The following is a 25140-nucleotide window of genomic DNA, read 5'->3' as shown; positions in this document are numbered from 1 at the left end:
AAGGCGCATGCTTGGTGTATGTAGAGAGATGGAATTTGCGCAGCAGGCTGGGAATAAATGAGGGGGGTGGTAAGCCATCTCTCTGGTGGCCAAGTAGGCATGTTTGCTTCGATGTTAAATTGGCCTTTTCTTTTTGTCTCATTAGCAAATTGTTCGCAACAGAAAACTATTTGGCAGCGGTTGATGCATATAATTTAGCCATACGATTAAACAGTAAGATTCCATTATTGTATTTGAATCGGGCTGCTTGCCATCTCAAACTAAGAAACTTACACAAGGCCATTGAGGACTCTTCTAAGGTATGTTTGTTCTTCTGATGGGTGTGTTGTGTGTATGTGTATATATTTCTTACTTAATTTAAAAATATGATGCTTTAAGCTGGGTGGTAGTAGTGCACACCTTTAATCCCAGCACTCGGGAGGCAGAGGCAGGCGGATCTCAGTGAATTTGAGGCCAGCCTGGTCTAGAAGAGCTAGTTCCAGGACAGGCTCCAAAAGCTACAGAGAGACCCTGTCTCAAAAAACAAAAACAAACAAAAGATGATGCTTTAAAATTATCCTGGAGCCCGGTGGTGGTGGCGCACGCTCTTAATTCCAGCACTCGGGAGGCAGAGGCAGGTGGATCTCTGTGAGTTCAAGACCAGCCTGGTCTACAGAGCTAGTTCCAGGACAGGCTCCAAAGCCACAGAGAAACCCTGTCTCAAAAAAAAAACAAAAACAAAAACCCAATAAATAAATAAAAATAAAATAAAATTATCCTGGAGAGTGAGATGTGGTGGCTCCTCGAGAGATTGAAGGAAGAAGATCACTGAGTTTGAGGCCAGTGTTCCAGGTTAGATAAGGTTACAAAATGAGACTCTGTCTTAAAAGATCAAAATAAACAAAAATAAACAAATTGGTGCTCAATTCAGCAGCACATATGCTAAAATTGGAACAATATAGAGATTGTCATGGCCCCTGTACAAGGATGACATGTAAATTTATGAAGCATTTTATAATTTTCTTTTTGAGTTTCCATTTGAGTGTGCTTGGACTACTAAAGCAAAAAATGAAATTGTTACCTTTAATGGAGCCTAGCACGCTCAAGATCTACACGGCTAGGTCAGACCTTAATATTCAGGCGTGAGGGTAAGGCAGGCACTGCAGACGTTTGCTCGGCCTTCCCTTCTTTATTGACTTAAATGATGTTCCAGGCCAGCAGTCCTCAACCCGTGAGTTGAGACCCTCACAGGGGTCACATATCAGAAATCCTATATATCAGATATTTATATTATGATTCATAACAGAAGCAAAATTATAGTTATGAAGTAGCAACAAATTAATTTTATGGTTTGGGGTCACTACAACATGAGGAACTGTACTAAAGGATTGCAGCATTAGGAAGGCTGAGAACCTCTGGTCTAGGACTTAGCACTTAGCTTAGTAGGAGAGCATCTGCTTAGCCAGTGTGAGGTGCTGGGGTCTGTACTCAGGCCCCTCTCCCAGAAGTTAAATGCTAGTCCCTTAGCCTGCTCTACCGTTGGGTCTGCACCTCGTACTCCTTTCCTTTGTGTTTGTTCTCCGTGAAGGACGATCTGCAATGGCCATGCTTTCTGCTTCCCAAGAGCGAGATTACTACGTACATAGTGAGCAAAATGGAAAGAACAGTCAGCAAGTAGCAAACAGGAAGCAGAACAGCAGAAAGTGAACCATCACGTCAATGTTGACAATATATCCAGAAGCAGCAACTGGGGAAGTCCTCCTGGGTAGTCATACGGCGGGCGGGGGGGGGGGGTCCTGTGGAGAGGTTTCCAGGCAGTGTAGAGTTTGCTTCATGAATGGGATTCCAGCTCCTCCTTCCCACGGCAGGCATTTTTATACTGTATGATAGGCAATAATAAGCTCTCCTTCCCACGGCAGGCATTTTTATACTGTATGATAGGCAATAATAAGCTCTCCTTCCCACGGCAGGCATTTTTATACTGTATGATAGGCAATAATAAGCTCTCCTTCCCACGGCAGGCATTTTTATATTGTATGATAAACAATAGTAACCTCTGCTGGGAATGGTTCCCCTTCCAGCTTTTCTCAGGGGTGCCCTGTTTTTAAAAACACTCTTTGCTCTTAACTGTTTTCCTTTCTACCTGTTAGAGGGAGCCAGGGGGCAACCTGACCAAGGACATGGGATTTTGGAAGATCTTGAAATGACCATGCTTGAGCACAAATAGTATTGACAATTTACCAGTATAACTTATATTTCAGGCCTAAATTGCCTAAGCTAAAATTGAACAGGCCTTGAGTTTGCTGTTCTGTGCCTTCCTAGTAGCTAAAATTATAAGCACGTGCCACCAGGCCCAGTAGTTTGATTTGTTTGTATTTTTACTTTTTTATTTGTTTTTGAGTCAGGGTTTCACACAGCCTAGACTGGCTAGAGCACAGTAGTCAGAAGAATGCCTTCCATTCCTGACCCTCCCAAGTGCTGGGACTGCAGGCCTGTTGCACGCCCAGTTTAGTAATGCGCCAGGTACAGGAATTACAGGTGCAAACCATTATGCCTTTCTATCTGCTTTCAAGTTAGAATTTAGAATTTTCACTGGTTTTTTTTTTTTTTTTTTTGGTTTTTTGAGACAGGGTTTCTCTGTGGCTTTGCAGCCTGTCCTGGAACTAGCTCTTGTAGACCAGGCTGACCTTGAACTCCCAGAGATCCGCCTGCCTCTGCCTCCCAAGTGCTGGGATTAAAGGCGTGCGCCACCACCGCCTGGCTTTTCACTGTTTTTGTGTAGACCTAATTTTATGTCTACCCTTTGTTGTGGTGGTGTTTTTTTTTTTTTTTTTTTTTTTTTGATTTTCGAGACAGGGTTTCTCTGTAGCTTTGGAGCCTGTCCTGGAACAGCTTTCTAGACCAGGCTGGCCTCGAACTCACAGAGATTCGCCTGCCTCTGCCTGGCAAGTGCTGGGATTAAAGGCGTGCCGCCGCCTGCTCTGCCCTTTGTTTTATGTACATAGTAGGTGTGTAGATGCGTGTGGATGTGTGAGGGATGTGTGAGTGCAGGAATGTGTGACGGCAAGAGGCCAGTCTTGGTGTTCTTCAGGCTCACCTTATTTATTAAGGATTTATTTGGATTATGTGTATGTTTGTGTGTGTGGTGTGTGTATGTGGGTGTGCACACAATGCAGTTGCTCTTGGAATCTAGAGGATGCCTCTGGGTCCCCTGGAACTGATGTTATAGACAGTAGTGGGTGCCTGCTATGAGTGCTGGGAAATAAGGTCCTCTGGAAGAGCAGCAAGTGCTCATAGCCTCTAACCCATCTTTCTAGCCTCACTTGCATTTGTGTGTGTGAGGTTTTTTATTTTTTTTTAAAAAATATTTATTTATTTATTATGTATACAATATTCTGTGTGAGCCGAGCGGTGGTGGCGCACGCCTTTAATCCCAGCACTTGGGAGGCAGAGGCAGGCGGATTTCTTTTTTTTTAAATTTATTTATTTATTAAGGATTTCTGCCTCCTCCCTGCCACCGCCTCCCATTTCCCTCCCCCTCCCCCGATCAAGTCCCTCTCCCTCATCAGCTCGAAGAGCAATCAGGGTTCCCTGACCTGTGGGAAGTCCAAGGACCGCCCACCTCCATCCAGGTTTAGTAAGGTGAGCATCCAAACTGTCTAGGCTCCCCCAAAGCCAGTACGTGCAGTAGGATCAAAAACCCATTGCCATTGTTCTTGAGTTCTCAGTAGTCCTCATTGTCCGCTATGTTCAGCAAGTCCAGTTTTATCCTATGCTTTTTCAGACCCAGGCCAGCTGGCCTTGGTGAATTCCCGATAGAACATCCCCATTGTCTCAGTGTGTGGGTGTACCCCTCGCGGTCCTGAGTTCCTGGCTCGTGCTCCCTCTCCTTCTGCTCCTGCTTTGGACAGGCAGGCGGATTTCTGTGAATTCGAGACCAGCCTGGTCTACAAGAGCTAGTTCCAGGATAGGCTCCAAAACCACAGAGAAACCAAAAAAAAAAAAGAAATAAAAAAAGAAAAACAATATTCTGTGTGTATGCCTGCAGGCCAGAAGAGGGCACTAGACCCCATTACAGATGGTTGTAAGCCACCATGTGGTTGTTGGGAATTGAACTCAGGACCTTTGGAAGAGCAGGCAATGCTCTTAACCTCTGAGCCATCTCTCCAGCCTGAGGTTTTTTAAATTTAATTAGAATATGATTGTATCATTTCTCCACTCCTCCCTCAATTCCTCCCATGTCCACCCCCACACCATATTCATGGTCTCTTTAATTATTATGTCTTTTTTTCTTTTGAAGCAGTCTCTCACTGGGATCTAGGCTAGGCTGGCTAGCCTGCCACCCAGCCCCAGGGATCCTCTGTGTCGGCTTCCCCAGCACTGGCATTAGCATGCTCCACCATGCCTGGAGTTTTCTGAGGATGTTGGGGTTAGAACACAGGTCTTCATGCTTACAGAGCAAGCACTTTATCCACTGAGCATCTCCCTAACTGCTAATTATAATATTGTTTGAAGGCACTAGAATTGTTGACACCCCCTGTTTCCGATAATGCCAATGCAAGAATGAAGGCACATGTCCGACGAGGTACAGCGTTTTGTCAACTGGAATTGTATGTTGAAGGTAAGAGGTTGAGGGGGATGGCACGGCTGTCAGTAGAAGAGCTTCGCATTCATAGGGCCTTGTGTTAGATCCTTGGTGCCATACAAACTGTGTGTGGTGGCACACACCTGTAATGCCAGCTCTTAGGTGGAGGCAGGAGATCAGAAGTTCAAAGTTGTCTTCAGTTACCTATCAAATTCAACGTCTTCTGAGCGACATGCAGGAGACCCTGTTTCAAAAAACAAAAAGGTGTATAAATAACACAGGTACTTATGAAATACTTGCTTTATTGATTCTCACTGATATGTCTCTACAGGCTTGCAAGATTATGAAGCTGCACTTAAGATCGACCCATCCAACACAGTTGTACAAAACGATGCGGAGAAGATTCGGAATATAATTCAAGGGACAGCATTGAAGTCTCGTGACTAGCAGCAGCTAGGTACAGGAGTCAGTTAGTGCTCTGCCACTGTGAAGAGCAAACTGCCGGAGACCCTCTGGAGAGGCAGTGCCTGACGGATCACCTCCAAAGAGAGAGCCCAGCACTGGGGGGCAGAGGCAGCTGGGCTCTGTGAGTTTGTTGCCAACCTGTCCTACATGCCGAGCTCCAGGTCAGCCAGAGCGAGACCCTGTTTCAAAGCACAGAACTAAGCATAGAGAATGGTTGGTTATTCTAATGCTTGGTCTTAGCACAGGACTTGGGCTTTGACGTTGCTGTCCTGAACTCTCCTTGCTGTTGGAAGCTCCTGGGGTTTGCAGGATACTATTGAGGAGTCAATAGACTAGAATTTCCACATTAAAGACTGTACTTATAAAGTTTATATTATTTTAAATGTAGTATTTCATTCTGAACGATTGGTTTTGGGATACTTTATAGACTTTTTTTTTTTTTTTTTTTTTTTTGGTTTTTCGAGACAGGGTTTCTCTATAGCTTTGGTGCCTGTCCCAGAACTAGCTCTTGTAGACCAGGCTGGCCTCGAACTCCCAGAGATCTGCCTGCCTCTGCCTCCGGAGTGCTGGGATTAAAGGCGTGCACCACCACCACCCGGCTTTATAGACACTTTTTAATCATTTACAGATACATGAAACCATAATTTTTCCTTATACTATTTGTTGTTTGATATTAGATCAGCTAGAGTATAGTGTTATGTTGCATACCAGCCCTGGATATAATGGGCAAAAAAGATGTAGAATTCCAGGCCAGCCTGGGCTACATAGTGAGACTGTCTCCAGAAAAAGTGAATGAAGGAACAACAGCAAAAACAAACGGGACTGGAGAGATGGCTCAATGGTTAAGAACACTGTATACATAATAAATCTTTAAACAAAAATTCCAGCTTTTGGGAGGCAGAGGCAGGTGGATCTCTGTGAGTTGTGAGTTTGAGGCCAGCCTGGTCTCTGTTACACAGAGAAACCCTGTCTTGAAAAACAAACAAACAAAAAACAAAAGAAACAAAAAACAAACATAAAAGTGGTGGTCCTCCGGTTTCAGCCTCACCAATACTGGGATTACAACATAGAGCCCTGTGCAGTCTGGTGATTCATACCTCTAAGCTCGGGAGGCTGAGGCAGAAAGGTCCCCACAAGTTTGAGGCCAAGCCTCAGCTGTGTTAGAGACTCTGTCTCCAAAACAAACACACACACACACACACACACACACACACACACACACACACAAAACTGGGACAAATGAAAATAAAAAAGTGTGTGCCGTTATCCCTGGCTAGTTTACAGGTGACTTTTCTCTTTTCCTTGAGGCAGGTTTTACTTTGCAGTCTGGATTGGCTTGGAACTCAATATATAAATCTAGGTTGGCCTCAAACTCATGGTGATCCCCCTGCCTCAGCCTACTTAGTGCTAAGAGTCCCTACGGCCCTAGTTCATAGGTCGTGACTATTTGTGACTCTAGAGTCTTGCAACACTTCGCTCTGAAAGCTGTCTGCTGGGCAGAGGGCTGGTTTGTGGAGAGAATCCGGGAGGGCCATATGGGTCAATCAGGATGATTTTCCTTGAAAGGCGAGAGCAGGGAGACAAAACAAGGAAATAACTGGTTCTTAACACCAGGTTACTTCCGGTCCCTTCCTTTGTGGAGACTACCTGAAGGCTTCCTGATCACACCAGGGAAGGTGGCAGGTTTGGGACCACAGTCTTTCCCTCCTAACTGGTCACGTGAGTTTCTGAGTGGCCACCGAGTTGAGTTTTGCTACGGGAGGCTCTGCTTTGATTTTCAACCTGGCCTGTTGGGGTCTACAACAGAAACACAGCCCACAGCAGGACAGCAGGGTCTCCTGTAGTCCTGTTTTCTTTCTCAGGCTGAAGACCGGGCCTTCACAGGGCCTCCTGCCTGCTGAGCAAGTGCTCTGCCCCAACCCCCGCCACGTTTCTGTAATACTATATGACCAAATATCAATTATATTTCACAACACTGTCTTGAGGAAAGGTTTTCTAGTAAAATTGTATTCTTGTATAGTCAGATAAGCCAGAGAATGAAAGAAAGAAAGAAAGAAAGAAAGAAAGACAGCAGAGAGTAGCTGTGAGCCTAGCGCCCTTGCCTGCCAGTTAGCAGCACTGTGTGTTCTGCCCTGTCTGAGGTAAGGCACAGCTGCATGCTCAAAGTCCTGCAGAGGCCTGGCCATCTTGGGAAGCAAGTTCACACTAGCTGAGTTTGGGAGACCCAACGAAACAGGACTGTTAGAATCACAGGGTGGGTTCCTTGCGTGAAGACCCTCCCACTCTGAGTTCCTTAGCCAATTTATATTCCCTCTGCTGTGAAAGAACAGAGCTACAGAAGACTGCTTTTGCACTCAGCCCTACATGTTCCAGTGGACAAGAGACTAAGTATTACGCTAGGTGTGGTTGTGCACACTGGAATCTAAGCACTTGAGAGTTTGAGGCAGGTGGATTGCCATGAGTTCAGCCTGGGCTACATTACTAGATTACCTCAAATGAGAGGGGTTAGGGACAGAGATGGAAAGGCTCAATATTCAAATGGAATCACTGAGTCAGTCCTCAAACCTAGACTAACTTATCCGACCTTCATAAATCCAGCAGATCAAGGATAAAACTCATAATGAATGTAGATCCAAACTGACCTGCTACTCAGACCTTATCAAGGTGAGGAAGTGGTCACATTATCCAAGTGGCTAGTTTCAATCTGTGCATTCAGGGATTGCCTCTATTTTAATCTTTTTAGCTTTTTTTGTGGGAGAAGAGTATGTGTGGGGGGTATCGGTGATTACCAGTGCAAGGAGTCAGACATCCCCCGAGCCTATGTTAGGCTGGTGTCCTACTGCTGAATCACATCCTCGGGCCTCTGATTTATCCTTACATAAAAGAAATAACTTGAGATAATTTGATATTATTATCTTACCAATTATTTTATTCCATCTTTTATTGTCTTTTAAAATTTTTTTTGAAGATTTATTTATTATGTACACAGTGTCTGTCTGTATGTATGTTTACAGGCCAGAAGAAGGTACCAGATCTCATTATAGATGGTTGTGAGCCACAATGTGGTTGCTGGGAATTGAACTCAGGACCTCTGAAAGAACAGTCAGTGTTCTTAACCTCTGAGTCATCTCTCCAGCCCCATCTTTTATTGTCTTACAGTGATGATGAGTGGAGTTTTGGTTGTTCATTCATGTATATGCATATGTGCATGTTTATCTATACATGTGTATGGAAGCCAGAAGGGGATATTGAGTGTTGGCTTCATTAGCTTTCTCCCTTATTTTTTGAAACAGGATCTCATTAACCTGGAATTCACTGATTTGACCAGATAGACTAGCTGGGCCTCCACCAGGCTGCCCATCACCCATGCCCCAGTGATGAGGTTATGGGCATCTACTGTCATATTGGCTTTTGCATGGATTCTGACAGTAGAAACTCCGGTCCTCCCGTGTGTCTTGTGTATATATTCAGCTGCACTCAAGAGCAGCCTAGGATGGGTATGGAGATCAAAAGGCATTGTGTAGGAGCCCATTCACTCCTTTCACTGTGTAGGTTCTAGTACCTGACGAACCAACTCACTGTCCCGTCTGTACTCATTTTTGTGGGGCTAGCTTGGTAGAAGATATGTGCCCCTGGCTGGTCTTGATTTCATGGCAACTTTCCTGCCTCAGCCTTCCAAGTCGTGGGATTACAGGTGTATGCCACCTTGCTCAGCTAAATGGTGATACATAATATTTCTTATGTTTGGCTTTTTGAGATAGGGCCTCATTCTAGTCCTGGCTGGTTAGGAACCCACTTCGTAACCCAGCTGGCCACAAATTTGCAGCCCTCTTGCCCATACTTCTGAATGCTGGGTTTGTGTGAGCCCCTAGGCCAGACTCCTGTGCTCCTTGGTCTTAGTAAGTATACTTAGTGTCAGACTCCTGTGCCCCTTGGTCTTAGTAAGTATACTTAGCAGCAAGTGCTATGGTGAAAGTCCCTTGCGTCTTAGTGAAAAATATATAGGGGGTTCCCAGCGGCAGCGGGAAGCCACGCGGCGGAACCCCCAATGCAGCGGGCGCATGTGAGCAGACCCATGGAGCCATAAAAGCAGCTGCTAGCCCCGAAGAGACGGTTGTCGGTCCCCGGGGGGTCCCCGGGGCGGGCTGGCGGAGTCGGCCTTGCGACAAGCGGCTACGCGGGTAACAGACATATAAACACAGGAAATAGCCATATGAGAATTTATTAAAAAGGAGAGAAAGAAAGAGAGGGGGAGAGAGAGAGGGGGGGGGGAGAGGGAGAGAAGGAGAGAGAGGAAAGAAGAGAGGAGAGAGGCAAAGCCCCGCGTGTACGCGTGTACACCGGGAGACAAAACGGAGAGAGAGAGCGCGCGATGGCAGGCGGAGGTCAGAGGTTAAAAGGAGTGGGCGTGGCTAGGGCAGGGACCGAAAGAATAACAAAGGCCCTGTACTTCAGGCTTGCTAGCCGAGCACTCCAATCATCTCTGCTGGCCAAATGCTCAGCCAGAGATGGTTTATTATTGAGCCCAATAGGAGTTATCATGGCCTAAAAGCAATGATTCAAGTGGCCCCTAATAACATGTTCCAATGTAAAATAGTTTTTAGTTACAAAACAAACAAAAAAAAGTCACATTTTTCAGTACATTGGTGGGAATGGGCAGGTCACAGTAAATCAAAGAAAACTATGGGCCTCAGATGCTATCTCAAATATTAGCTGCTCAGTTGTTGGAAGCCAAAGGTCTGCCAAGCTAATGCATTCCAAAGGTTCTACCTCATAATCATGTTATGTCATGTCAAATACAGAGCTGGGATGAATGGCAAGTTAGGGGACTAGAGATAGCCCCAAAGATTGTTTCTAGATCTATAGTATTCTAATTCAACCAACATTTTTTTTTTGTTTTTACACAGTGGTTTCTTTTTTTAAAATAAGTATTTTGTTTTAGAAGAGGCTATTTTTGCCGGGCGGTGGTGGCACATGCCTCTAATCCCAGCACTTGGGAGGCAGAGGTTGGCAGATCTCTGTGAGTTCAAGGCCAGCCTTGAACTACAGAGTGAGTTTCAGGACAGGCTACAAAACTACAGAGAAACCCTGTTTTGAAAACAATCAAACAAATTTTTAGAACATGTATTTATCTTTTTTTATTAAAAGTTTTTATATTTTTTCATGTTCAAAAATTAGGTATTCTAGACTTAAAAACTAACATTCTCAAGCACATTTTATCTTCAGTTGTCAGAAGGATGTATGTTCATAGAGTGTGTTGAAAATTAGGAAAATCGACGGTTCTGGTTCTGTCGGGGGTAATATTTAGGCTGTTATTTTGATAAAACCCAGTTGCTCTAATGTGATTTGAGAACACTTGCTCCGTTGGAATGTACTTGCAGGGAAAGAACTGGGGCCTGGGTGAGAACGCACCATACTGGCTGGAATTGGTTTTGTACATGATCATCTGTGGTTTAGACAGTGAAGTGGTTGTGTGGAGTGTCTTAGGGTCCACCATACAGGAAAACACAGGATTGCCAGGGTTCACACATGGAGCCGGTGGTTCAGCCTTCATTTCTGCATCTGAAGTCAAAGTACTTTTCTTATCCTAAAAGGTACATAAAACCATCCTCAGTTACACAGAGCAGACTTAGACCTATCTATTTCCCTCACCCTTCATCTTTTCATAGCCTTTTTTCTTGGTTTTCTTCCTTTCTTCCTTTCTTTCTTTCTTTCTTTTTTGGTTTTTCGAGACAGGCTTTGGATCCTGTCCTGGAACTAGCTCCTAGCTCTGTAGACCAGGCTGCTGTCGAACTCACAGAGATCGCCTGCCTCTGCCTCCTGAGTGCTGGGATTAAAGGCGTGTGCCACCATCGCCCGGCTTTTTTTTTTTCTGAGACAGGGTTTTATTATTAGCTTTGGTTGGCCTGGAGCTCACTATGTAGATCAAGCTGTTGGGGAACTGAGCAGAGATCTGTCTGCCTCTGTAGTGCTGGGATTGAAGTCTAGGGCTACCTACCACACCTGGCTGTTGGGAAATGTTTTAAGGTGTGCTATTTTTGTTTATGCTGTATTTGTTTAACTCTGTGAAGCTGTGATTCTGTGGTTCTTTGCCTGTCTAACACACCTGATGGTCTAGTAAAGCACTGAACGGCAGGATCAAGGAGAGGCAGGGCTGGCAGGCAGAGAGAATAAATCGGGGGAACAAATGAGAGAACAAGAGGAGGAGGACGTCAGGGGCAGCCACCCAGCCACCCCCAGAGTAAGAGTGAGAGTAAGATGCACAGAAGTAAGAAAAGGAAAAGCCCAGAGGCAAAAGGTAGTCAGAATAATTTAAGAAAAGCAGGCAAGAAACAAAATGGGCATTTCTAACGCAGGGGAAGCCTCTGTAGCTGGGTCGTGGTGGTGCACGCCTTTAATCCCAACACTCAGGAGGCAGAGACAGGCGATTCTCTGTGAGTTCGAGGTCTATAGAGTTGCACAGAAAGTCTTGAAAAATGAAAAACAAACAAACAAAAGACTAAGTCTCCGTGTGAGAGTTATTTGGGAGCTAGGTGGTGGGCCCCTCAGAAAAGCCAAAAGAACAAAACATTGCACAACACTTGGCTTTATTTTGCTCTCTCTTTTAGGGAAAGGGTCTCAGGAGGCCCAGGCTAGCCTAGAACTCTATGTGTAGCTGCAGGTGACTGTGAACTTCTGACCACCTTGCCTTCAACCTTCCAAGCATTAGCATCATGTCATGGGCCATCATGTGTAACCACCATGGCTGTCTTGGAACTCACTTTGTCGACCAGGCTGGTCTTGAACTCATGGATATCCGCCAACTCTGGCACCCAAGTGCTGGGATTAAAGGCATGCGCCACCACCACCTGGTTTAGTTAATCTTTTAAATCCTTTGGCCAGTGCAATTTAAAAAGCCATCGAATTACAGACTTTGCTGTGAAGCCATCTATGGAGGCCTCTGTCCTGAGCAGCCTTCACCCATTCAACACGTTGTACACTTGCGGTCTTTCTCCTACATAGCTCCCCTGTTCTCTTAGTATCTGTGCTGCAACCTACACAACCTGAATTTGTTTCCTCACAACTCCAGCCTTGCTTTATACTTAATGCCCGAATCTCTTTTTTCATTAGTCACTAATCTTTCTCACCCAAGAGGTTTCTGGGCAGCGCTCATGCTGCTTATCTGGTAGAGAGGCTTTGTCTACCCAATGTTGCCGACACCGCATCCTTTTCTGGTTCTTTGAAACAGTCTCATCCTGTGGCCCAGACTGGCTTTGAACTCAAGAAACAACTCCTGCCTTAGCTTCCCGAGCGGTGGCACTGCAGGCTTGTATCTTGGCTCTGCGATTCCTGTACTAGCTGCATGACATTGTTATTTTATAAACCTACACGGCTAGAGATGAGGCAGGAGCACAGTGTGCTTGACTACGGTGAACTGACGTCATCGGAAGTTGCAAAGGGAGAGAGAGGCCATCCTGTTATACAGGAGGTCCTGGACTGAGAAAAAAAAAATCTAGAAACTGGAATACTAGAAGAGTGTGGTGTAAGGCAGGCACTTCCATCAAGATGTGACCCACTTAAGCCGGGCGGTGGTGGCGCACGCCTTTAATCCCAGCACTCGGGAGGCAGGGGCAGGCGGATCTCTGTGAGTTCGAGGCCAGCCTGGTCTACAAGAGCTAGTTCCAGGACAGGAACCAAAAGCTACGGAGAAACCCTGTCTCGAAAAATCAAAAAAAAAAAAAAAAAAAGATGTGACCCACTTAAAAATGGCTAAAACAGCAACAAAACCCAAACCACAGATTTGGGCTCACTTGAAGGAAAATTGAATGCAAACATTAAAATGCTGAATAAATGGATTTTTTGAAACAGGTCCCAATAATTATGTGGCCCCAAACTCTTTGCAATCCTCCTGCCTTAGCTTCCATAGTGCTGGGATTCTAGGTCTGGACCACCATGCCTAGCTATATCATGGGCTTTCTTTGGTTATTACTCTCTGCTTCAGTTACTGAGGACTCCAGTTTTCATTAAATCACCTACTACTGAAACTAAAACTTAGCACCTTCAGCTCCAGAGTTCATTTTTTAAAAAGTCACTTCAAACAATGCAAATCACTGGATTATTTATCTACTATCAAATCAGGGGATGGTGTCATCGAGATATATCTTTTAGATATCCATCGTAATTGAAGATATTTATAGGTAATCAAAGTAACTACCACTTTACCCCACTCACTGTAAAAGCAGATTTGTTATTTGGATTTCAGCCTCTTTGTGGTGGTGTAGGCCTGTAATTCCAATACTTGGGAGGTAGAGGCCAGAGGTTCTGGAGTTCAATGCCAGCTACACAGAGAATATGAGGTCAGCCTGAGCTACTCTGTGAAGCTCTGTCTAAAAAACACAACAAAACAAAACACCACCCCAAACTCCTCCCTCACCCAAACTAAAACAAGGGGTCAGAGGGATATAACTACTTAGCATAGTGCTCTCCTAAGTTGTATGAGGCTTGAGGTTCAGTCCCTGGTTACAGCAACACAAATATCAGGTCTAATTGTGAAACCAGTTTTGCCCTACATCAGCTACTTGAATGACTTCCTTTATTATTTACTCATTAGCTAGGTAGGAGATAGAGGAAAGTTAGCAATCCTCTGGTGTGAGGGCACTGCGTTTCCTCACCACAATCCTTTTAGATAAGACATACTATAAATGATACCAAAATGACGGTACTAGGGCTTGGAAGTGTAAAGCGATTGCCTACCATTCACAAGACCCTGGATGAAATTCCCACGAGCGCAAACATAAAATAAAAATCATCCTGGTAAAAACCATCACCAGTTTGTAGCGAGGTGCCGCCTTTATACCTTCAGAGCAATAATTACTTAGTGGATCGTGCATGTACACTTGTAAATGTAAAAGCCTGGTGACTAACTAGGTGAGTAGATGGTGCCTCAAACACTATCAGAGAGTTTGACTTTCTAAAGCGTCTATCTAGCCTTCCGCCCAAACCCACCAAGTCGCAGTCGATCTCTTTCTCCATCTTCTAAATCTCTTCTGCCAAAGCAGCTCTTTCCTGATGGCGAGATGTCTGACGAGGGCGCGGGGTACGGTCTCCTCACAGAACCGAAGAAAAGCAGCAGCAATGAAGAAATCAGAACTGTCCGTGTCACGTTAACTGCTAGATCTGGGTAGTGAGCGAGTAGGTGGAAAGTCTCAGTCTTCCAGTGTGGCAGCCAGTCTCCATGGCAACCGGCTGCAGGCGTGGGAGCCCGGATGTTATGGGGATCCGCGGTCGCCCCGCCCAGCTTCCGGCGGCCTCAGGGCCGCCTGCCGCACAGATCTTCGGGCGTTGTAGTTCTTTTTCTCCGTCGCGGACTAGCGGGAGGCCCAGAAGGAACTACAAGTCTCAGCATGCCCCACGGCGCCGCGCCTGCCGCCCCTTCACTGCTGCGGACGCCCGCGAGCAGGTTGTTGTTTTTATGAGGCGTCACTGGCGTCTGGAACCGGACGCCGCCACGGTGACAACCGGTGCGGTCGGGCGGAGGCGCTGCCTTCAGGTAGGTACCCGGGGCTCAGGTCGGGAGAATGCGGCGGGCGCCGCATGCAGCTCGTGCCTTCGGGCATAGCTCCGGGAGGCTGTCTTCTGGCTGTTTCCTCGGTCCTCACGCTCTCGGGCGACCTCGGGTGGAGGGCGCGACCCGGCGGGCGAGAAGCGCGGGCTCGCGGGCTGCAGTCCCCGCGAGCTCCGAGCTGGGCGCCCTGGGATTCGGGTGCGGTTGCATCCATATGCTGAGATGCGGCGCGCGTCACCCTGCGGTCGCTCTGAGATCCCGGGTGTCAGGAATGAAAAAGTGCCAGCGTGCAGCCCAGAGATGCACTTCTAGTCAACCCCGAAGCCGTTCTGCCCCACCATCCCCTTTTTCTTCTCCTGTTCTTCACCCTTTCCCTCCGGGGCCTCCCCAGCGTTGATCAGTCTCGTGGGCTTGTCCTCAGTAGCAGCTGCGCGTATGCCATACGTGTTTACCTTTATTTTTCCAACTCTGTCAGGAGCCGCGCTGGAGTCCTAGACCTCAGCAAGTTGGGGTGTTTTGTTGAGGGGTAAACTGTGCACCGCCCTTCCTCACGTTTCCTTTCTTAACCGTATGGAGCTATTTGTACCCGGAATGGGCAACCAATTCATGACTCTAAGTGCTTTTGCGTCTTCCAGCAAGGTCGCGTTAATTCTTGAAATGCCAGCAATAACTATCCAGCCTTAAAGTCCCTTTGGTTTTCTGAGATAGAGTTTCTCTGGAACCCTGACTGAGCTAGAACTCGCTCTGTAGGCTGGGCTGGACTTGAAATCAGAGTTCCGCTTGCCTCTAACACCTGAATTCCACGATTAAAGGTGTGTACCACCACCGCCCAGCTTCAAGGTCCTAATCTTAAAAGGCGTCCGATTTCTCAGGGGATGTTTTATCACGTGTTTACTAGTTTATATAGTTTACTAGTTTACACAGTTTACTATTCTGACCAAACTCAAGTCACACGGGAACTGCCGAGGTTGTGAGGTGAGTTAATGCTGGGAAGTGCCTTTTTTTTTTTTTTTTTTCTGTGTAGCTCTGGTCCTGGGAGTTTACTTGCCTAAGACTCCTAAGCACTGTGATCATAGCTGAGTACCAGCAAGCCCTGCTGTTTTAACCCCTGTACACTAAAGTTGGAATTCCAGTCAAGGGTGTCAAACTAGATATTTAGAATCAGAAGCTGGAGACTGTCAAGCGTGGTACCAATCTTGGCAATATAGTGAGGCCATATTCCCAAATGAAAAGGTCTGAGAATGTAGTCTTTTTGATACAGTGCTCATTTAGTATATGTAAGGCTCTTCTGGGTTCAGTCCCCAGGATGATCTCAGGAAAACCAGAGAACCAGTGTTATATGCTCAGAACCAAAGAAGAGACAATTATATTTGTGCTGGAAATAGAGTTCAAGGGATATTTAGTTTGAAAGTGATTATCTAGGATGTGAAACTAAACTGACTCCTTTTTGCCTTACTGTATTTTCTGTAGTGGGTGGAATGCAGCCATTTTTATTCCCCATATGGCATCTTTTTTTTTTTTAAGATTTATTGTTTTGTGTTTTACCTACGCGTTTGTAAGGGTAGCACACGTGTGCAAGGCCAGACTTCCGGACGTGTGTGCTGAGAACTGACCTTGTAACATTCGCTGTAATCAGCCCTGTCTCAACTAGCCCAGGCTGACTCAAATTGGCATTGTTGTTGGGGATGGGGGAATGGGAGGCTGAGACAGGGTTCCCCCCCATAACAGCCCTGGGCTTCCTTGAAGGAACTTGTTCTATAAACTAGGCTGGCCTTGAACTCAGAGACCCACCTCCCTCTACCTCTGAGTGCTGGGATTGGGGTGTCTGTGTTTTTAGATAGTGTCTGACTCTGTCCAAGGACTGGGGCTTGTTGCAGTTAGTTACCCAGCCTAGATTGCTGTGCAGTTGTGAGCCTGCTTGAGCTCTTCATAAGATTATCTGCGAAGCCTTTGTTGCTTTTTAGGTGGTAGTATTTATAACCTGTTTTCTCCGGTTGTCTTGGGAGCTTTCCTCCACATTTCAGTTTCTTTTCAACATTTTCTGTCCTTTAGCTGTGTGTCTGTATGTGTCTTGTGTTGGTTTGCTAGCTATGTTGTGGGTGCTGGAACTCAAACCCAGGTCTTCTGGGAGAACAGTCAGCACTTCTAACCTCTGAGGCTTCTCTTCAGCCTGTTTTGTGTTGGTTTATCTGTGATTAGGTTTGGTTCATTCACAGGGTAAAAGAAACATTTATATTAGATTAGTGTGTCAAAGCTACCAAGTTCCACAGCATTGCTGTCTGGGTGAAATTGTATTTTTAACTAACTTTAAATTATTTAAATATGAATTTTATTTTAAATTATTTGAATATGAATTGTAAAACCCATATTTGTGGTTTGAAAAATGTCAAGAAGGTGGCCTTCACAGTCATCACTGCCCCTCCTCAAAAGGTTTATTCCTAGTAACAGTCAGATTTGACTAGATTAACCAAGTAAATAGGCTGGTTTCAGTATTTACTGTAATGGAAAAATTAAAAATGCTGCAGGATCCTCGGCAGCAGTAGGTAGCAGAAATGCTGTAGGTCCCCAAGCGGTGTTAGCGGGTCGTGTGGCGGCAGGCAGCAGGCTCTGAGAGCAACCAGTCCCAGGCAGAGACGGTTGCTCATCCCCGAGCAGTGGCTGGTCCCAGGCAGGGAGACATGTGGTGGATGGGCAAGAAACAGAGACATGGATAGGCACAAAGTCCAGAGTGAGGTTGGATATTTATTCAGGGGGTTATGAAGGGAGAAGGGAGGAGAGAGAGAGAGAGAGAGAGAGAGGAGAAGAGGAAAGAAAGACCGAGGGGAAGCAGAGAAGTGGGGAGAGAGGCAGAAGCGAAGCTGCCTCTCCAAGAGGAAGAAGGAAAAAAGAGTAATCTCTCAGGCTGGAAGCTGAAGATCATCCTGCCTCAGCAGATGGGGGAGTGGGCGTGGCTTGTCTCTTGAAGAGACACAACAATCATTACATTTACTATTTGCCTTATGCAGTTAAATAGGGCTAAACCATCTTCCAGTTTTGAGTTCAGAGTTGGAGTTTAGTCCTGTAATATGGAAGGATTGCATGCAACTAATACGTTTTGAAGTTTTTGTTTTGTTTCATTTGAGTTTTTAGGAAGGGTGAAAAGTTGCTGAGTTAGTAGGATTTTCTTGGAATTCGGTACCATGAGTTGCAGATTTTCCTCTATAAGGATATAATCTGATCTTAGTGTGACTGACCTACTCAGCTCTGAGTTCATATTGCCAGTGAGCTCCAGCGAGCCTTGCAAAGGAAAGCACGGTTCTATGATGAATAATTAACTGAACTTCTGAGACTTTCCACTGATAAGTTAGAAGTAACAGCTGTGTATTTTCAAGGTGGATTTGTGAAGATGGAATTGGATATACAAATGAAATTTCGATGACGACAGATTTATCTCTGTATAACATTATTGACCTTAGTAGGTGACGTGTGAAACTTCACATTGGTAGTGTGAAGACAATGCCATGCATGTTTTTTGGTCCATAATTTTGGAAAAGAAATACCATGGCTTCTTTTGTCTTCTTGTTGGAGCTGGGTAGCATGCTCTAGTTGGATGGCCAATTGTTTTCTTTCCTCACTGTGACTTTGCTCTTCTGAAGACCTGGGATTGTAAAACATTGCCTCTGCGGTTGGGCTCTTCATGCTCGTCTCGGTCTCACATGTAGAAGTTTGATTTCATAGGAAGTAGCTTTTCTTTTTAATGTTGTCCTCCCGAGCAGCAAGACTACATTGAGTCTGAAATCCTCTGGCAGATGTGAGAGCCCTCCCGGTTGAGGTGGAGATGCCTCCTCCTGGGAAAGTCAGCTGTTGCCATTGGCGTCTGATTCTGGGGTGGACCTCCTTAGGTTGACATAAGGCATCAATGTAAAGCAGTGTTTAGAAATTTCTAGGTTCATTTGAAAGGCTGTATCAGAGTAACATAGGTGTGTGGAGGTAAATACTTGGGAAATGTACTGTGGAGGGTCTGGACAGCTCAGGCGCATCCTCGTCGGGTCCTAGTGCTGACAGATGACAGCTTTTCTCCCTGTGATCAGATGTGAACGGCAACAAGAACGGATGTTTAAAATCCTTGGGTTATCAGCTTTTTTTTCTGAATACAGAGACAATAACTAGGGAAAGTAGAGTAAATTATCTTTTTGTGAAAATGTTTAGAACTAAAACATTTGTGTGTGTGTGTGTGTGTGTGTGTGTGTGTGTGTAGAGAGAGAGAGAGAGAGAGAGAGAGAGAGAGAGAGAGAGAGAGAGAGAGAACCAGATTTGTGAGATGCTGAAGCCACCTCTGGACTCAGTGCTGCGGTGTGGACCCTGCCCATCTTAGATATTTGTTAACTTTAAAAAGGGGGATTTATTATTTACTGTGTGTTCCTGTGTCTGGGCATGTGCAGGTGAGTTTGGGTAACGATGGACACAAGGTGTTGGATCCCCCAGAAACAGCACAGTTTTTGTGAGCCACCCATTGTGGGTGCTGGGCACTGAGTTTGGGTCCTCTGACAGAACAGTGCCCAGCTAGCTCTCCAGCCTCATTGTTGGCTCTCTTTGGTTTTTTCAAAGTTGGGCTTTAACTACCCTGGAGAATCAGGGTTTCTAACAGTGCAAATAGCTAACGGGAGGAGGACTTCTCTCCTTTGGGTATCTTAATTTTCTCTCAGGGTTTGAATCGTTGCTCTCAACTTTAAGAAGTTGTGGCTTTAGATTGAGGCAAAAGAAAGGACTGTTTACTTCAGATATCTGCGAGTGGTTTTGGCTTCCTGGTTTGCAGAGTGTTACATCACAGAAGGAAACTTGCAAAGCAGTGGTGTGTTACCTCACTTCTCTTGCAGAAGAATTGATGTTCTGGATGAAAAGGTGCATTTAGTGTTTGCAGCAGTAGTACATGAATGGGGTGAATTTATTCCTCTGCCTTTATATTTTAAAAATATTTTAATAGATTTTGTTTTTAGAGGTAGAGTTTCATGTAGCTCAGGTTAGTCCAGCCTCACTATATGGACTAGGCTGGCCTTGAACTTCTGTCCTTGCCTTTCCAGTGCTGGGAATTGTGTGCTACCACACGCAGATATTTTGAAGACAGGGTTTTACTCTGTGGCCACGCTGTCCTGGAGCTCATGGGTAATTTTACTGCCTCTGCCTGAGTGTTGGGTTTATAGTGTGCCCTCCTTGCCTGGTTTACATTATTTTTTTAATGTTTTTTATTTTATGTGCATTGAAACTAAGGTTACAGACAGTTGTGAGCTGCCATGTGGGTGCTGGGAATTGAACCCGGGCCCTCTGGAATTGCTCTTAATTGCTGGGCCATCGCTCTAGTCTCTGGCTTACATTATTTTTAGTGACAATGTTTTCTTACCTCATTTCCTACTAGAAGAGAGCTTGCTTATTGCAGAGAGATATCTTTGTATTCACTGACAGGAGTAATTAACCAAAGACTACAGAGGGCCTTATCTCCTGGACTGTGTGGGCTTAATTCACTGGAAATCTAATAGCTAACACTTCAAGGTAGCATTAACTTCATTGACACGTTATTTAATTTCTTTAACTTTCAAGGAGAAACTGCTCTTCTCAGAGATGATGGATGTGTCTTTCACTATGCTTAAAACTGGTTTTCTTGTTTTGAGACAGGTTATTATCATATAACTCCTGCCTAGAACTTGCCACATAAACTGGCTGGCCTCAAAAATTCAGTGGTCTACCTGCCTGCTGGGATTAAAGGCATGCACCACCACACACTTTTAATTGTGTTGTATATGTATCCTAATTTGCTTGCTGTTAAAAGACACCATTACCAATGCAACTTAAAAACAAAAGAAATTATTGGGTCTCATAATTCTAGGGAGTTAGAATCCATGAGTGTCATGGAAAGCATGGCCTCAAGCAAGCAGACACAGTGCTGGAGAAGTAGCTGGGTTTACATCTAGGCAGAGAGAAAGAGAATGCTAACTGGGAATGGTTCTACCAACTGGAGACCAAGTATTCAGATGCAGCATATGGGGCCTAGTCTCTTCCAGACCACCGCAGTGTGTAGGTCTGTGTGGCTGTGTGCTTGGAAGTGCAGGCATCCCTGGAGACTAGAGGTGTTGAATTCCTGTGGAACTGAAGTTACAGTATGCAGTCTTAACCAATAAGCCATCTTTCCAGCCCCTTTTCTTTTTGTGACAGCCTAGGCTAGCCTCAGCCAATATGTAACCTTAATAGTCTTGCAACTCATGATCTGATCTCCTGTCTCAGACTTCAAGTAATTGGGATTACAGGCTTAGGTCACTGGGCCTGAAGGTTTGAGGTTTTCTATAGAATAGTCTTTAAGGCCAAGCATGGTGGCTCAAGTCTGTAGTTCTTTTTTTTTTTTTTTTTTTTTTTTGGTTTTTCGAGACAGGGTTTCTCTGTGGCTTTGGAGCCTGTCCTGGAACTAGCTCTGTAGCTCTGTAGACCAGGCTGGTCTCGAACTCACAGAGATCCACCTGCCTCTGCCTCCCGAGTGCTGGGATTAAAGGCGTGCGCCACCATCGCCCGGCAAGTCTGTAGTTCTTGAATGGGGAAGTCTGAGTCAAGAAGACAAAAAGTTCAAGGCCAGCCTGCTTAAGTTAGTGGAACCCTGAAACACTGAGCTGTACCTCAGTGGTAAAGTGCTTGCCTAGCATGTATAAGGAAGGCCTTTGTTAACTCCCAGGATTGAAAACAGGCCCATTGAGTGTGATGATGAAAACATGCTCCATTTTCTTTATTGTCGCTTCTTTCTTGTTTTTGGGTCTTTGTGTTAGAGTCTCAGGCCACAATTCAGGCTTGTCTCATAGTCTCTTCTCACTTGTGGCTGGGGAGCACAGCTGTGTAACGGGCCCAGCCACCACCATGCTTAGCTGTTTATTTTGGTTTGGTTTTTCAAGACATTAGCCTTTGTAGCCCTGGCTGTCCTTGAACTTGCTCGGTTGACCAGGCTGGCTTTGGATTCGTGGGGCTGGGGTTAAAGGCACACCCAGCATTGAGCATTTTTAGAATAAGGAAGACTAGGTTCTGCTGTGCTGTTAGGCTGGCCTTGGCTCAGACACTCGACAGGAATACAGTGTACACGCCGTCAAATTAGCTTCCAGAGCATTCATTTTTTTCTCCTCAGTAAAGTAACTAAGCTGGTTTCATTTTACATAATATGTTCTTCAAACAGTAATTTTTGCAGTAATTTTAATCTAATAAAATGAGAGAGTGGAATGCCCAGCTGGGACTGGTGACATGTCTAAGCCATCCCAGTACTTGGGAGGGCTTTGAGTTGGAGGCCAGCTTGGCCTATGTAGCAAGGCTCTGTCTCCAAGATAAACAGACGCAAAGTTGGAGAGAACTCAGTAAAGTACTTGTCAGGCAGGCATGAGGGCTTAAGTTCAGTACCCAGAACCCACATAAGCGGGGTGGTGGTGGCGCACACCTTTAATCCCAGCAGAGGCAGGCAGATTTCTGAGTTCGAGGTCAGCCTGGACTACAGAGCAAGTTCCAGGACAGGCTCCAAAGAGAAACCCTGTCGCGAAAAACCAGAAAAAGTGTCACAGTAGCGCAGGTTTATGAGTGAGGCAGGTCTCTGAAGTTTGCTGGTCAGTGCCAGGCCAGTCTTTAAAGCTACAGAGAAACCCTGTCTCGAAAAACCAAATAAATAAATCTATATATTTTAATTAAAAAGGCACTACAGTGATTGCTCAGTGGTTGAGAGCTTGCTGCTCATGGAGAGGACCCAGGTCCGATTCCCAGTACCCACATGGTGGCTTATAGGCATCTGTAACTCAGTTCTAGGACATTTGACACCTTTTGACCTCCATGGACACCAAACCTGCATGTGAGACACAGACATGTGCAGGCAAGACACACATACACATACCAAAATATTTAAGGAGAATTTTCAGGAGGAAAAAAGACCTCAATGAATCTACTCAGGCTGATCTTGAAGTTAAACTTTTAGCCCAGACTGGCCTTAAACTCCCTGTTGTTCCTCAGCCTCCTGCATAGCTGCAATTACAGGCCTGTGTTTAGAGTCAGAGTCTGGACAGTGACCAAGGTGGAGTCTTCATGGAGAGCCCAGCAGCTCATGACTTTTACCTACCTCAGTCTGTGGTCTGGTGGAATCACAGAACTGTGAGATAACAGTGCCCCCATTCTTCTCCCTCATGCGTGTCTAATTCTAGAAGATACGGAAATGAAAACCCTGCCTTCTTCATAGTAAAATGTAGCTTCTTAGGAACAATGTGGCGGGTGTCATCATGCCAGGTAATGTTGTAGTTAGTGGGGAAAGTTAGTAGTGTTGTGTTGCTCTTCGTTTTTTGAGACCGAGTCTCAGTGTGTAGCCCTGGCTGTCCAATGTGGACCAGGTTGGCCTCAGAGTCACTGAGATCTGCCTGCCTCTATCTCCGAAAGGCGTGGTCCACACCCCCTGGCTAGCACGTGACAGTTCTTAATGGAGGGTGATGCATAAGAATGAGTCTCCTACCCTTGAAGCTTTTAGAAAGCCCTTGGAATTTCTGGGGGCTGCTGGTTAAGGGAGCCTGCCTGCCTCCCTCCCTCCTGTCTTCCACTCTTTTCCCCCTCCCTTCCCCTTTGGAGTGTCTTGCTGTCTATTCTGGGCTGGCTTACAGTTGGCAGCCCTCTCACCTCAGCTTTCCTAGTGCTGCCTCCTGGGATTGAGGAGCCTTACTGCTGTCCAGGAGTCTGGGGAAGGTCATTGCAAACTAGCTATTCTTAGTGCAGAACAGAGGGTGGGGAAACTTCTCACTCACTTGTAAAGTGTAAAGGAGTGTCCGGCACACCAGCTTGGTCTGGAGCTTCCTGTGCAGTCAACAGTGACCTTGAACTTCTGATCTTGTCTGATAGGATTTTGGGTGGTGGCCAGCTGTTTAGTTCACAGGTGCTGGAAATCAGCTCTAGCTAGGCATGCTCAGCTGGAAATCCGAGCTCTGTCCTCACCCGTGGAAGCAGTTTTGTTGGAAGCGCAGCCTTCAGGTTGGATCCGACACTTCCATAGTGTCTGCAGTGCCAAAAGCTAGTTTATGAGGTGAATTCTCAAAGCATGGCATGGTGTTGCAAACCAGTAATTCTAGAATTCTGGAGACAGGTAAGGAAATTGAAAATTAAAGACTAATCTATGCTAGCTAGTATAAGGTATGAAAGCTTGGTCTTAGCTTAGATGTGTTCCCAAATAGCTCTTAAAACTTAAATTAACCTGTTTATATTAATCTATATTCTGCCATGTGGCTTGTTATCTCTCTCCTGTACATCTGATCCCCTCCTCGTCTTGCTGGCAAATTCGTCCCATCTCTCTCTGGAAGTTCTTAAACCAGTTAGAAGGCGCCTTGGCAGAGACACATCTTCACAGTGTACAAAAAGATTATCTCATTAAAAAAATCCAGGCATCCTTTGTCTTTCAGATTTAATTTTTGTTGGTTGTAGCAGCACAGCTGTGCAGGTTGCCTTGGCTCCGGAGAGTTCCCACGTCTTTACAATTAATTTGGTTTCTTCTTACAGGTGTGCACTCATATGCCCAGCGTGGAAAACCCAAGGGGGTTATCACAGTCTCACCTGGGGGTTTTATGTTGTGCCACGTAGAGATTTTACAGACATTTAAAAAATGTGTCCCAGGCTGGAGAGATGGCTCAGAAGTTAAGAGCACTGGCTGCTTTTTCAGAGGTCCTGAGTTCAATTCCTAGCAACCTGTGTGGTGGCTCAAAACCATCCAAAATGAGATCTGGTGCCCTCTTCTGGTGTGAGGCTTACACACAAACACAAACTATGTACATAATAAGTAAATAACAGCCGGGCGGTGGTGGCGCACGCCTTTAATCCCAGCACTCGGGAGGCAGAGGCAGTCGGATCTCTGTGAGTTCGAGACCAGCCTGGTCTACAATAGCTAGTTCCAGGACAGGCTCCAAAACCACAGAGAAACCCTGTCTCGAAAAACCAAAAAAAAAAAAAAAAATAAGTAAATAACATCTATAAATAAATAATGTGTCCCACGTTTTGCTATATGTTCTTGTATTTATAGACTTGAAAAATGTCTGAAAATTCCAGCGACAGTGACTCATCTTGTGGTTGGACAGTCATCAATCATGAGGTATGTTCTCTGGTACATTGTTAGCAGTGAAGAATCTACTTTATGGAGGTCAGTGTTTTCTACATATAAGCCGTGGGTTCTTTTGTGTATAGTTTGGGCATTTTCCCAGCTAAACTTGGCTGCTAAAATACTATTGAATTACATAAAATCCTAGTTCGTTCTCTCTCTCTCTCTCTCTCTCTCTCTCTGTCTCTCTCTCTCTGTCTCTCTCTCTCTCTCTCTCTCTCTCTAACAACTTTGACACAGGGTCAAAACTTTGAGTTGCATTAGGTATCTTTGGAATCTTTATGTGTCTCAGGCTGATTCTCTGGAACTTAGGATCCTTCTTTCTCAGCCCCAGGAGCTGAGATGACAGGCCTGTGCCAGCACACTTAGGGTTTTGCAGTTTTTTTTGTTATATGTTTGGTTTTGGTTGTTTTGAGACAATGTGCAGGGATTCTCAATGAGTGCTAGTATGGCTAG

General features: G+C 45.4%; 3 protein-coding genes and 1 non-coding gene across 10 annotated transcripts in view; 3 read left to right on the top strand and 1 right to left on the bottom strand.

The window, feature by feature from the left end:
* Positions 1–5368, top strand: part of Dnaaf4 (dynein axonemal assembly factor 4) — a 30106-nt gene extending 24738 nt beyond the window's left edge. The window contains exons 7-9 of one of the 2 annotated variants that reach the window (XM_041679572.1): positions 146–299; positions 4495–4600; positions 4896–5368. In XM_041679572.1, the coding sequence (XP_041535506.1) occupies positions 146–299; positions 4495–4600; positions 4896–5011 (376 nt within the window). In that variant the 3' untranslated portion in view covers positions 5012–5368. The remainder of the gene's footprint in view (positions 1–145; positions 300–4494; positions 4601–4895) is intronic. The other variant, XM_041679573.1, reaches the window with a different exon arrangement.
* Positions 898–1001, top strand: LOC121466256. Its single transcript, XR_005976740.1, has one exon. It is a non-coding gene; the product is annotated as a U6 spliceosomal RNA (small nuclear RNA).
* Positions 5369–10149: 4781 nt separating the features above from the next.
* CUNH15orf65 (chromosome unknown C15orf65 homolog) lies at positions 10150–14353 on the bottom strand. The gene is made up of 2 exons (XM_041679844.1): positions 14015–14353; positions 10150–10616 (listed from the first exon to the last, which is right to left on the bottom strand). Exons 1-2 carry the CDS (start codon positions 14039–14041, stop codon positions 10275–10277), a joined length of 369 nt encoding a protein of 122 aa, XP_041535778.1. The 5' UTR covers positions 14042–14353; the 3' UTR covers positions 10150–10274.
* An 80-nt stretch (positions 14354–14433) lies between these two features.
* Ccpg1 (cell cycle progression 1) overlaps positions 14434–25140 on the top strand; it is a 30606-nt gene continuing 19899 nt past the window's right edge. For 5 of the 6 annotated variants that reach the window (XM_041679832.1, XM_041679831.1, XM_041679829.1 and 2 more), the window contains exons 1-2: positions 14434–14558; positions 24610–24678. In XM_041679832.1, coding sequence (XP_041535766.1) covers positions 24619–24678 — 60 coding nt within the window. In that variant the 5' untranslated portion in view covers positions 14434–14558; positions 24610–24618. Of the gene's footprint in view, positions 14559–23664; positions 23683–24609; positions 24679–25140 lie in introns of those variants that run through there. The other variant, XM_041679828.1, reaches the window with a different exon arrangement.

The sequence above is a fragment of the Microtus oregoni genome, unplaced genomic scaffold (genome assembly GCF_018167655.1).
Source record: "Microtus oregoni isolate MIOR12 unplaced genomic scaffold, Mior012 000032F_ref0000030, whole genome shotgun sequence".
Taxonomy (NCBI): domain Eukaryota; kingdom Metazoa; phylum Chordata; class Mammalia; order Rodentia; family Cricetidae; genus Microtus; species Microtus oregoni.
The sequence above is the reverse complement of the archived record's forward strand: the minus strand, read 5'-3'. Positions and strand labels throughout refer to the sequence as shown.

Excerpts from the sequence above, each read along its gene's own strand:
- CUNH15orf65 (XM_041679844.1), bottom strand. The coding sequence starts at position 14,041 with ATGGAGAAAGAGATCGACTGCGACTTG. Across the intron at positions 10,617-14,014 it reads AAGAGATCGACTGCGACTTG|GATAAGAAAAGTACTTTGAC; the intron begins GTGGGTTTGGGC and ends TGTACCTTTTAG.